The sequence below is a fragment of the Heterodontus francisci genome, chromosome 29 (genome assembly GCF_036365525.1).
Source record: "Heterodontus francisci isolate sHetFra1 chromosome 29, sHetFra1.hap1, whole genome shotgun sequence".
NCBI classification, from domain to species: domain Eukaryota; kingdom Metazoa; phylum Chordata; class Chondrichthyes; order Heterodontiformes; family Heterodontidae; genus Heterodontus; species Heterodontus francisci.
In genome coordinates, this window is record NC_090399.1 from 63200953 (window position 1) to 63213451 (window position 12499).

The window sequence follows — 12499 nt, forward strand, 5'->3', positions numbered from 1 at the left end:
AAAGCTACTAAGTATCATCACCTCATTCCATGACAATATGAAAGGCACAATTCAACATGGTGGCTCCTCATCAGAGCCCTTTCCTATCCTGAGTGGTGTGAAACAGGGCTGTGTTCTCGCACCCACACTTTTTGGGATTTTCTTCTCCCTGCTGCTTTCACATGCGTTCAAATCCTCTGAAGAAGGAATTTTCCTCCACACAAGATCAGGGGGCAGGTTGTTCAACCTTGCCCGTCTAAGAGCGAAGTCCAAAGTACGGAAAGTCCTCATCAGAGAACTCCTCTTTGCTGACGATGCTGCTTTAACATCTCACACTGAAGAATGCCTGCAGAGTCTCATCGACAGGTTTGCGTCTGCCTGCAATGAATTTGGCCTAACCATCAGCCTCAAGAAAACGAACATCATGGGGCAGGATGTCAGAAATGCTCCATCCATCAATATTGGCGACCACGCTCTGGAAGTGGTTCAAGAGTTCACCTACCTAGGCTCAACTATCACCAGTAACCTGTCTCTAGATGCAGAAATCAACAAGCGCATGGGTAAGGCTTCCACTGCTATGTTCAGACTGGCCAAGAGAGTGTGGGAAAATGGCGCACTGACACGGAACACAAAAGTCCGAGTGTATCAGGCCTGTGTCCTCAGTACCTTGCTCTACGGCAGCGAGGCCTGGACAACGTATGCCAGCCAAGAGCGACGTCTCAATTCATTCCATCTTCGCTGCCTTCGGAGAATACTTGGCATCAGGTGGCAGGACTATATCTCCAACACAGAAGTCCTTGAAGCGACCAACATCCCCAGCTTATACACACTACTGAGTCAGCGGCGCTTGAGATGGCTTGGCCATGTGAGCCGCATGGAAGATGGCAGGATCCCCAAAGACACATTGTACAGCGAGCTCGCCACTGGTATCAGACCCACCGGCCGTCCATGTCTCCGTTATAAAGACGTCTGCAAACGCGACATGAAATCGTGTGACATTGATCACAAGTCGTGGGAGTCAGTTGCCAGCATTCGCCAGAGCTGGCGGGCAGCCATAAAGACAGGGCTAAATTGTGGCGAGTCGAAGAGACTTAGTAGTTGGCAGGAAAAAAGACAGAGGTGCAAGGGGAGAGCCAACTGTGCAACAGCCCCGACAAACAAATTTCTCTGCAGCACCTGTGGAAGAGCCTGTCACTCCAGAATTGGCCTTTTTGCCACTCCAGGCGCTGCTTCACAAACCACTGACCACCTCCAGGCGCGTATCCATTGTCTCTCGAGATAAGGAGGCCCAAAAGAGTGCAAAGCCAGAACTGTTCACAGTCAGAACACATAACTTTCTAATTCAGTTACTGCTCCTCTACCCGCTTGAAAAAACGGATAAGTTTCCATCGCCGAGCTGGTGCAAAACCTTAAAATCAGTTTGAGAATTCACATGGTGGGTGCATCGACAAAGATGAACGGATTCACATAACAACAGAAACCAAAGCTGCTTTTGTTTAACGCACAGAAGTGATGCAGTCAGGGCCAGGCATTCAGTATGTTGTTAGATAGAAATGCGGACAAAATGTAATTCCGATTTTGGGCTGTTTCTTTAAAAACAAACAATTACAATGTCTGTTTGCGTAAAACGAGAGCAGCCCAAATCTGCAGTATTTTGCTTTTATTACAGTGAAGGGAGTTGGCTGCTTGTTCAAATGACTGGAAGTAATGTCAATGCTCCCCTGCTTCAGGATCTCACGGGAGGTGTCTCTCAATTATAAATATGGGATTTCTCTTAATCTCTCATCCCACAGTTAGTTGGAGTTCCGTGTCCAGCGGCAAGAGTCACCATCACTTCTCAGACAGAATGAGAGTTCCATACAGCTTTTATCCATTTAAAATGTTACCACCGCTTGTCCAGACAGGAATGATTTACTATCCGATTATAGCAGCAATTGGAATCCCAGGTAAGTGATTATATTCAGTCACTAAATGTATAAAGTAGAGGTTAACTGTATTCCTGCTCTTATCTCGGTAACTGTTCCTTTTCACTGTTTTTTATTCTCACGCCAATCCAAAAGCAGAACCTCATTCCTTGTATTTTCCACTCTCCTCTACTCATTACAGATTATTTGTTGACGTTAAAATGTTCTTTTAAATCTCCATCAAAGCCTGCAGATTATTTTCTTCATTTAACATCTTCAAACTGGTTCCGTCTGAACTGAGAATGCGTTCAGTGCGTGATAAAACGGATTATTTCAGTTTAATTTTTCCGTTGCCCAACAGACTCACTCTCCTCTCCTTCATTCCAGTAACAGTCAGTAATATCTGACAAGCAATAACTTTTACTCTTCCTTCACTGTTTTATAAAATGCCCCAGTTTCTCCCCCTCTGATTTCTGCTGGGGACAGATCTGCTGACAGATATATACTTGTGAGTACGGACAGTCAGCACCGGGATTTGTTCAGTCCCATTATTCAGATATTCTCACTGTTCTCGGTCTGTTTCCACAATGTGTTGGATCTTATTCCTGATGATCACAATCCACTCCGAGTGTGGATTTGTTCTCCGTGAAGGAACACAGACTCTCCCTCTAATCTTCTCTCCTGGCCGGTTACCAGCCTGTTCTCAGTTACCTCTTCTCCCACCGAGCGGGTATTCTGTTCCCTTCAGCCGGTGGGAGGCAGCTGGTTTCTGTCCCAGACCTTCCTGCAGGTGGGGCAGGGAATTCAACACAGTGAAAGAGTGATTTAAACACTGCAGCGGGACTCTGTGAAACGGTCCTGCGTTGCCCCAGTTGAGAAACTCGTTTCAGCTTTCACCATCCGGATTTGACCAATCTCACGCTCGCAGTTTGATACAAAAACGCTGCACTCTGAGCATGTCCGTCCACCCAGTCAAATCACTGGTCCTCTCAAATACCATGTAATTTAACTCCAGATTCTTGTACATAGAAGATATCCTAATCATATTTCCACACCCTGTCCCCCTAAACCTTCACCACCTCTTCCTCCATCCACCTGTTCAATCTACTCTGTATCTGGATATAGTTTCTGCCTCAACCCCTAATCCTGGAACTGAACTGCACCGTTTCCTAACTCTCTTTGTGAAGAAATTTCTCCTGCTTTCTGTTCCAAATATCTTCCATTTAATCTTTCAGCTCTGCTGCCTCCCGCTGCAGTGTTGCAGTCACTCTTTCGCTGCATTGAATTCCCTGCCCCACCTGCAGGAAGGTCTGGGACAGAAACCAGCTGCCTCCCACCGGCTGAAGGGAACAGAATACCCGCTCGGTGGGAGAAGAGGTAACTGAGAACAGGCTGGTAACCGGACAGGAGAGAAGATCAGAGGGAGAGTCTGTGTTCCTTCACGGAGCACAAATCCACACTCGGAGTGGATTGTTATCATCAGGAATAAGATCCAACACATTGTGGAAACAGACCGAGAACAGTGAGAATATCTGAATAATGGGACTGAACAAATCCCGGTGTTCACTGTCTCATTTTTTCGAAACCATGTTCTTCCATCGACCTTCTCCCACTCTTCCATAACTTTAAACACTTCCATTATATCGCCCTGTAATCTATGTCGCTGTTACTTTCTTCTCCCTCACTTTTACAGTTTAATGTGACAGAGCCCAGTGTGTGAAAATGGTGCAGTTTAACCCTTACTGTACCACGGACTCAAATTCCCCACTTGAGGTGTGAAAGTAAAATCTCACAATCAGTGGAACGAGTCCCCATCTCCAGAGGACACTGAACCTTTACAGATTTATTTTTGAAGAAATGTGACCGACATTAAACTCCAATGCTCCGGCTGTTGTTTTTTGAAATTCTGCTGAGCCTATTTAAAGATGTTACACAGGAAGAGAAGAGTGAAGTGAGTTGTCTCACTGTCTCACTGACTCTCACTAACCTCAGGGTCAATGCAGCCCAATGCTCCCATTGGAAGATTCACTCCTGTATTTCGAAGGGTTTCTCTGAATGTATCCGCTCACGGGGTCAGTTAGATCTCGGTGTCCCGCAGCAATATTCATAATTATTTCTCATAGATAAATGAAGTTTAATTTATTGTGCATCCATTTGACCAAGCGATTCTTTGTGTTCCTGGTTACGGATTCTAAACTTATTTATTTTATGCAGGGTTTAACTGTATCACCGCTCGTTTTGCGTATTCTTCAAATTGCTGTGTTTCTTCTGAAGTATTTGTTTTGCTGTTTCTAATTCAAGATCAGAGTTTAACTATATATCACGTCAGTAGATATCACGTCTATTACAGTAGAGAAAGAAAATGTTGTCGAGGAGAATACTGAGATACAGACTACTCGGCTAGATGGGATTGAGGTTCACAAGGAGGAGGTGTTAGCAATTTTGGAAAGTGTGAAAATAGATAAGTCCCCTGGGCCAGATGGGATTTATCCTAGGATTCTCTGGGAAGCCAGGGAGGAGATTGCAGAGCCTTTGTCCTTGATCTTTATGTCGTCATTGTCGACAGGAATAGTGCTGGAAGACTGGAGGATAGCAAATGTTGTCCCCTTGTTCAAGAAGGGGAGTAGAGACAGCCCTGGTGATTATAGACCTGTGAGCCTTACTTTGGTTGTGGGTAAAATGTTGGAAAAGGTTATAAGAGATAGGATTTATAATCATCTTGAAAAGAATAAGTTCATTAGCGATAGTCAGCACGGTTTTGTGAAGGGTAGGTCGTGCCTCACAAACCTTATTGAGTTTTTCGAGAAGGTGACCAAACAGGTGGATGAGGGTAAAGCCGTGGATGTGGTGTATATGGATTTCAGTAAGGCGTTTGATAAGGTTCCCCACGGTAGGCTATTGCAGAAAATACGGAAGTATGGGATTGAAGGTGATTTAGTGCTTTGGTTCAGAAATTGGCTAGCTGAAAGAAGACAGAGGGTGGTGGTTGATGGCAAATGTTCATCCTGGAGTTTAGTTACTAGTGGTGTACCGCAAGGATCTGTTTTGGGGCCACTGCTGTTTGTCATTTTTATAAATGACCTGGAAGAGGGTGTAGAAGGGTGGGTTAGTAAATTTGCGGATGACACGAAGGTCGGTGGAGTTGTGGATAGGGCCGAAGGATGTTATAGGTTACAGAGGGACATAGATAGGCTGCAGAGCTGGGCTGAGAGATGGCAAATGGAGTTTAATGCGGAAAAGTGCGAGGTGATTCACTTTGGAAGGAGTAACAGGAATGCAGAATACTGGGCTAATGGGAAGATTCTTGGTAGTGTAGATGAGCAGAGAGATCTTGGTGTCCAGGTACATAAATCCCTGAAAGTTGCCCCCCAGGTTAATAGGGCTGTTAAGAAGGCATATGGTGTGTTAGCTTTTATTAGTAGGGGGATCGAGTTTCGGAGCCACAAGGTCATGCTGCAGCTGTACAGAACTCTGGTGCGGCCGCACCTGGAGTGTTGCGTGCAGTTCTGGTCACCGCATTATAGGAAGGATGTGGAAGCTTTGGAAAGGGTGCAGAGGAGATTTACTGGGATGTTGCCTGGTATGGAGGGAAGGTCCTACGAGGAAAGGCTGAGGGACTTGAGGTTGTTTTCGTTGGAGAGAAGGAGGAGGAGAGGTGACTTAATAGAGACATATAAGATAATCAGAGGGTTAGATAGGGTGGATAGTGAGAGTCTTTTTCCTCGGATGGTGATGGTAAACACGAGGGGACATAGCTTTAAGTTGAGGGGTGATAGATATAGGACAGATGTCAGAGGTAGTTTCTTTACTCAGAGAGTAGTAGGGGCGTGGAACGCCCTGCCTGCAACAGTAGTAGACTCGCCAACTTTAAGGGCATTTAAGTGATCATTGGATAGACATATGGATGAAAATGGAATAGTGTAGGTCAGATGGTTTCACAGGTCGGCGCAACATCGAGGGCCGAAGGGCCTGTACTGCGCTGTAATGTTTTATGTTCTATGTTCTATGTTCCTCCCATTCCGCCACTTTCTGCATATGATCTGCTTACTGGGATCATAATATGCTTATAATATCCCGCAAAATCTCCTCTCTACACTGTCAGCCTCGCTACCTCGCTGTATTTTAAGAAACTCCTTAAAAACTACTACTTTGACCAAGTTTTTGGTATTTTTTTTACTTCTTTCATGGATATGGACATCGCTGGCATCATTACCCATCCCTCATTGCCCTTGACAACTGAATGGCTTCCTAGGTCACTTCAGAGGGCAGTTAAGAGTCAACCACATTGCTGTGGGTCTGAAGTCACATGTAGGCCAGATCACATCAGGAAAGCAGATTTTCTTCCCTGTAGGACATGAGTGAACCACATGGGTTTGACAACAATCAATGATAGTTTCATAGCACCATTACTTAGACTAACTTTCAATTCAAGATTTGTTAATTAATAGAATTTGTGTTCTACCAGCTGTTGTGATAGGATTTGAACCCGCATCTAGGGCATCAGCCTGGGTATCTACATTACTAGTTCAGTGACATGACTACTGTACCACTGTCTCCCCATCTGACCTCATATCTCTTTATGTGGTTCTGTGTCACAGTCTGCTTCATAATGCTCCTGTGAAGCACTTTGGCACATTTAGTTACCATAAACGCGCGCTATGAACAGAAGTTTTGTTGTAGAAAACCCCAAATTGTTATCTTCATGCAATGTCATCTTGTGCACGTGTATTAACTATTATCTAAATGGTGAAAGGTTGCAAAGCTGTAAGATGTAGAGGGATCTGGGTGTCCTAATGCATGAATCACAAAAGGTTAGTATGCATGTACAGCAAATCATTAGGAAAGCAAATGGAATGTTACCGTTTATTGCGAGGGAAATTGAATACAAAGATAAGGAGGTAATGATTCAGTTATACATGTCATTGGTGAGACCACATCTGGAATACTGTGTACATTATTTGTCTCCTTTTTTGAGGAAGGATGTAAGTGCGTTGGAAGCAGTTCGGAGCCGGTTTCCTAGACTAATGGAGTGGGCAGGTCGTCTTCTGAGGAAAGCTTGGACAGTTTAGGCTTGTATCTGCTGGAGTTTAGAAGAGTAACAGGCAGCTTGATTGAAACATAAACCCTGAGGGGTCTTGACAGGGTGAATGTGGAAAGAATGTTTCCTCTTGTGGGAGAATCTAGAACTTGGGATCACTGTTTAAAAATAAGTGGTCATCCATTTAAGACGAAGATGAGGATTTTATTTTTCCATCACAGGGTAGTGAGTCTTTGGAAATCTCTTCCTCCAAATATGGTGGAAGCAGAATCTTTGAATATTTTTAAGGCAGAGGTAGATTGATTCTTAAGCTGATAAGCAAGGGGTGAAAGATTATCGGGGATAAAAACAAGAAATGCTGGAACCATTCAGCAGGTCTGGCAGCATCTGTGAAAAGAGAAGCAGAGTTAACGTTTTGGGTCAGTGACCCTTCTTCGGAACCGGTTGCGAGCTGGGAGACAGAGATCGGTGATGCATGTTAATGTAATGTTACTTTCCTTTATCTTTCGGATGTATGAATGATAAACTGTGCATGAGATGCAGTTGTACAGAGTCTTGGTCAGACCCCCGCTGGAGTACTGCATTCAGTGGGGCAGCGCCCCACTGGGAAGATGTATTGGCGTTGGGGCGGGGTGGCCTGGGGGTTTCAGCCCAGATTCAACAGACTGATACCAGGGCTGAAAGGATCAAATTCAGAGGACAGGATCCATAAACTTAGCCCGTGTTCCCTTGTGTTCGGAATTTTGATGGGTGACACAGTCCAAGTATTTAAATTGATAATATGATTTGAAGGGTAGATGGAAGTAAACTGTTTCCTGGCGCCGTGTAATCGAAAACAAGGGAAAATAATCTTAAAATTAGAATTATGCCATTTAAGAATGAAAGCAGAATTTTTCACGGAAGGAATAGCGGAAATCTGGAGTTCGTTCTCTTTAAAGCCTGTTACTGCTTGCTCAATTACATTTTAAAGACTGAGATTGATAGATTTTTAAGGTAAGAATATAAAGGACGATGGAAACAAGACATGAATGGAGTTAAGGCACAGATTAGCCAGGGTCTAATGGAGTGTTGGGAAAGGCTTGTGGGGCTGAATAACCTCCTCTTGTGTTCTTATATTCCTCTGCGTTAATCACCAGATCATCAGAACTTCTGAAATGAGTGAAACATTAATCGCAAGACTGGAATCAGTGTAACTGAAACCTCTATCGGGACAAATGGTTTCTGATGTTATTCTTACTGAGTTTCGAGTTCCCAGTAAGTCTCTCTGAAGTATTACCGATGGTCTAAATCCATCTCTCCCTCGATGAATGCTCTCTCTGTTCATTTACTCTGTTCGTTTTGAAGTGATTATTTTGCTAATTTCAGGTCTGTTACGGAAATTACGAGAATATCATGCACTGCCGTTCCTCCATTTTCCATTTGGGATATATTTATTGATAGGACAATGTTCTTTCAAACTCCAGCTAACACACCAATGGTTTTCTACATTAATAGTCTCGGGCTGTTACGGTTTTATTTCAGAATGTGAACAGCATTCACAGAATGGGATATGATGAGATTATGAAGTAGTTCCAGTTAATCTGCAGCAGCGACACGGGCCTTTGCTGAATGTTCTCCTGTGGACATTCTCTGGTCACTTTATCTCCATCGCCCTTCACTGCAACAGCCGTGGTTCAGTGGTTCCCCTCTCCTCTCTGAGTCAGGAGGATGTGGTTTCGAGACCCTTTTGAAAGTCCAGGTTGATAGTTCAAGAAGTACTAATGCCATGCTGCACAGTTGAATAACAGACACTCCTAGGCTGTTTTATATGAACCTCAAATTCACAAACTCTGTAGCTTCCAAATCAGTACTTTTTGACTCACAATTTGCGCCACCGGATGTGATGTCTTTCCTATCGTACTCTTTCGAACAAAGTACTCCTAAACGAATATCACGAAACAGATTATTATTTTGTGGGGCTTTGTGTGCAAATTCACATTTAATTGTGCACTCGGAAGTCAAAGTGACCACCTCCCGACAGAAGGTGAAGGCCCATATTGACACTGTGTGTGAAACTTACCAGAGCTAGGTATTACTGCGAAGTTCAAGGAACTCTGTGCTGAGGTCGCTGGTAACATTGTTGTATTGCCAATTATTTCCTGAAACCACACTGGTCAAACATCATATTCAAAGCTTCAATCGTGCACCAACTTCAGTAAAGATGTATCCTCGCTAAACTATATGATAATTTTGTATGTCAGTTGAAAAATACATTATAATGTTTATATTTCGGATATGACACGAACAATGAACGCTGAGGCTGAAGGAATCGAGAGTTGGGAAACGATAAGCATTAAGGAACAGTTATAATGACATTTTTAGATTTAACAGGCGACATTGGTGGTTGGATTCTGTGAGCGATGGACATTGTTTGCTTTGTTTCCAGTCATTGCATAACATTTACAAACAGAAACAAGTATAAATGATTGTAATCGTTTTATAATTAGATTCATTGTTAATTCAGAGTCACGACTCCTTAAACTGTCACTCTAAGTAAGACGGGGACTATAATGAATAAATCATTGAATAACTGGTACAATTGTTAAATCAATGACTATTTGAATAACGAACAGGTGGCATGATTGATCAATGTTTATGGCAGAATATTTTAGATAAATAAGTTACGAACGAAACTAAAACGTATTGGGAGCAGTCTCACCACACGGACTGCAACGGTTCAAGAAAATGCCTCACCTCCATCTCTCGCAGTGACTGGGAAGCAACACACCATCTCTGATTCCGGATTACTACAGTCATTTTTCTTAGAACTTTCCCACGACATTTCTGTGTCAAAGGTACCCGTCCCACTCACTCCTCACCCAACCACACACACACAAACACTGAATTAAATTAAGCTTATACACTCTGAAACGCCTGTGATAGAATTTACACCGAAGAGTTTATTATCAAAGTCAGTTCTAGAGGAATACAGTTAATTATTTCGACACCAGCTGCTCAGGATGTCTCTTCAGTGCAGAAATGTCTCTGGTACATGTTGTATTCTCTCTCTCTCTCACATTCCGGCTTACCCTCTTTCTATATCAAATTGTTAAACTGTTGAAGGACACAATATCCTGCAGATCCCAAGGATCCCAGTCAAACTATTCGGAATATCTCTTATATTGTTGATTGTTTGTTCTGGAGCTCAGGTTTATATATTGCCCCGATCCTCTGGGATGGACTTCAGGACAGTCTTTCACACCAGGGAGATGGATTCTCAATATTGCTGATGTACCGGTTTAATATTACAGAGCGATTCGGCCAATTCAGAGGGAACACCTTCTTACTCATTATCTCTGAAGGTGACTCTCGGTAGGTATCTGGTTTTACCTGAAACCTCTGGTCTCACTTGCACTGATCTTTGCAGCCATCCTGGTATCGCCACCACCATCTCCCTCTGAGGTTTCCTGCAATATCAGAGGTGACAACATCCTGGTCTGGATTGTCGTCCTTCTTCTATCGTCTACTTTGGAAAGTTCTTCTGTTCCGAGGATCAACGGATGAAATATTGTTGTGTTGCTGCTCACATCTCAACTTCACTTTGCGGCCATTGTTGGATTTTATTCAGATGGGATTGTGTTGTTTAAATCGCCGATGAATTTCCAGAGAGGGGAAATCGGCTGAACATCTGAAATGTTCATCCGGTGGTTTGTAAACAGAAACTTCTGTTATTTGGTCGAGTTGATCCACAGCAATTCACCATGTAATATGTTGTTTGGCAGCTGTTTTTCACCGGTCTTTACTCATTACCGCTAGTCTGAAAATATAACCTGGCAACTCTAGGCCATTTCCCTCACCAGGTATCTACTCTCCTCTGCTGTTCACGGATCCAAACCCCGCCGTTTAATCTAATTTCTTGGCAGTCCTCGTTTAGCATTTACCACATTTTGGGCCGGTTTCATTCTCACGATTCCCTACTAGATCATTTATCTTCCAATTTATTATTGACCATTTATTACTTATTTTCAATTAATTTTTTTATGTTTTCTTTTGATTAGTTCATTTGTTCTTTCACTGGACTGTTACTTCTTGCAATTATTTATAGTTTATTATCTCACTGTTAACTTACTTGTAGCAGTTCAATGGCTGGAAATTTACCCCGAGCTCTTCCGTTCTCCACTGCACGTCCGATGATGTTACAGTGGAACGGGAGCAGCTCTGAGCAAATTCCACACAAAGTCTACTTGGTTCGTTCGATGTTATTTGCTAAAGGTATCTCTTTAAATTTATTTACTCCACACTGTATACATTACATTGCAATTTCATATCAAAATCTTTTCAATTACACAATTCCAGCAGCAGTAAACTCCAGTTCCCATCCCATGATCCTGCAGTAAAGGACATTTCATACTAAACACTGTGGACCTGAATCATTCCTTGTATCCTAATGGATGATCCTTTTTTTTCTGTTCGTTTGTGTTTTGCAGTAAATGTGATGACGATTGTGATCCTGTCCCGGGGAAAGTGCAGTCTCTCCAGATGTATCACTCACTACCTGGTCGCCATGGCAGCAGCGGATCTATTGGTCACTATCACTGACGTGGTGTTAAATCGGATTAATGATTATTATTTCCCGACTACCTTCCTGTTTCTCACCCCTGTGTGCTCTTTCCACACCGTCCTGGTTCGTGCAGCCACTGATATTTCTGTCTGGTTAACAGTCGCTTTCACTTTTGATCGTTTTGTTACTATTTGTTGCCAGAAGCTGAGGACTAAATATTGCACCGAGAAAACGGCAGCTGTAGTTATAGGAACTGTGTGTCTGCTGTTCTGTTTTAAAAACATTCCCTGGTACTTTACATTTGAACCCTACATTACAATCGACAACATACCCTGGGGCTGCCATCAAAAGCTGCAGTATTACACATTAACTGCATGGGTAGCATTTAGCTGGATTGACCGCTGTCTCACCCCACTGCTCCCAACATTCCTGATATTACTGCTCAATGCTCTGACCATTGGACACATTTTAGTGGCCAGTAGAGTCCGCAGGAGGTTGAGGGGCACCAGGAATGCCGTGGATCACAGTGATCCGGAGATGGAGAGCAGAAGAAAATCTATCATTTTACTGTTCGCTATATCCGGAAACTTCATACTGTTATGGATGACGTATGTGATAGTTTTCCTATTAATACAAATTACAAACCAATATTATTCAACAGGTTTCAATGACCCGATGACAATCGCAGACTATACCAGCTACATGCTCCTGCTTTTGAGCTGCTGCACAAACACGTGTATTTATGCAGTGATCCAGACTAAATTCAGAGAGGAGCTGAAGAATGGGATGAAATATCCACTGAGGATAATACTTACATTATTGAAACAAAGAAAATAACAGAGGAATTCCCAGAATTGAAGCTGAATCACATCTCATATCATATCCTGTGTTCTTTGTGTCTTCTGCTGACTCCATCTCTGGCCCACTCTGCTCCAGTTATAATGTTGGACAATATCAGACAAAGACTGTGTTTTTCAATGTAGGAGTCTGTGACCGAGGTAGAAACGGTGACATTATCCAGATGATAATAGAGGTTTT

At 43.1% G+C, this 12499-nt stretch overlaps 1 protein-coding gene across 1 annotated transcript; it reads left to right on the forward strand.

The window, feature by feature from the left end:
• The first annotated feature begins 1589 nt into the window (after positions 1-1589).
• LOC137345884 (probable G-protein coupled receptor 139) lies at positions 1590-12298 on the forward strand. The gene is made up of 3 exons (XM_068009128.1): positions 1590-1683; positions 1773-1925; positions 11388-12298. The coding sequence occupies exons 1-3, from the start codon at positions 1590-1592 to the stop codon at positions 12296-12298; spliced, it is 1158 nt and encodes a 385-aa protein (XP_067865229.1).
• The last annotated feature ends 201 nt before the right edge of the window (positions 12299-12499 follow it).

Bases quoted from the DNA above. Each gene is read 5' to 3' on its own strand.
- LOC137345884 (XM_068009128.1), top strand. From the start codon at position 1,590: ATGTCTGTTTGCGTAAAACGAGAGCAGCCCAAATCTGCAGTATTTTGC. The intron at 1,684-1,772 runs GTAATGTCAATG...CTCATCCCACAG, and splicing joins GCTTGTTCAAATGACTGGAA to TTAGTTGGAGTTCCGTGTCC. The intron at 1,926-11,387 runs GTAAGTGATTAT...TGTGTTTTGCAG, and splicing joins AGCAGCAATTGGAATCCCAG to TAAATGTGATGACGATTGTG.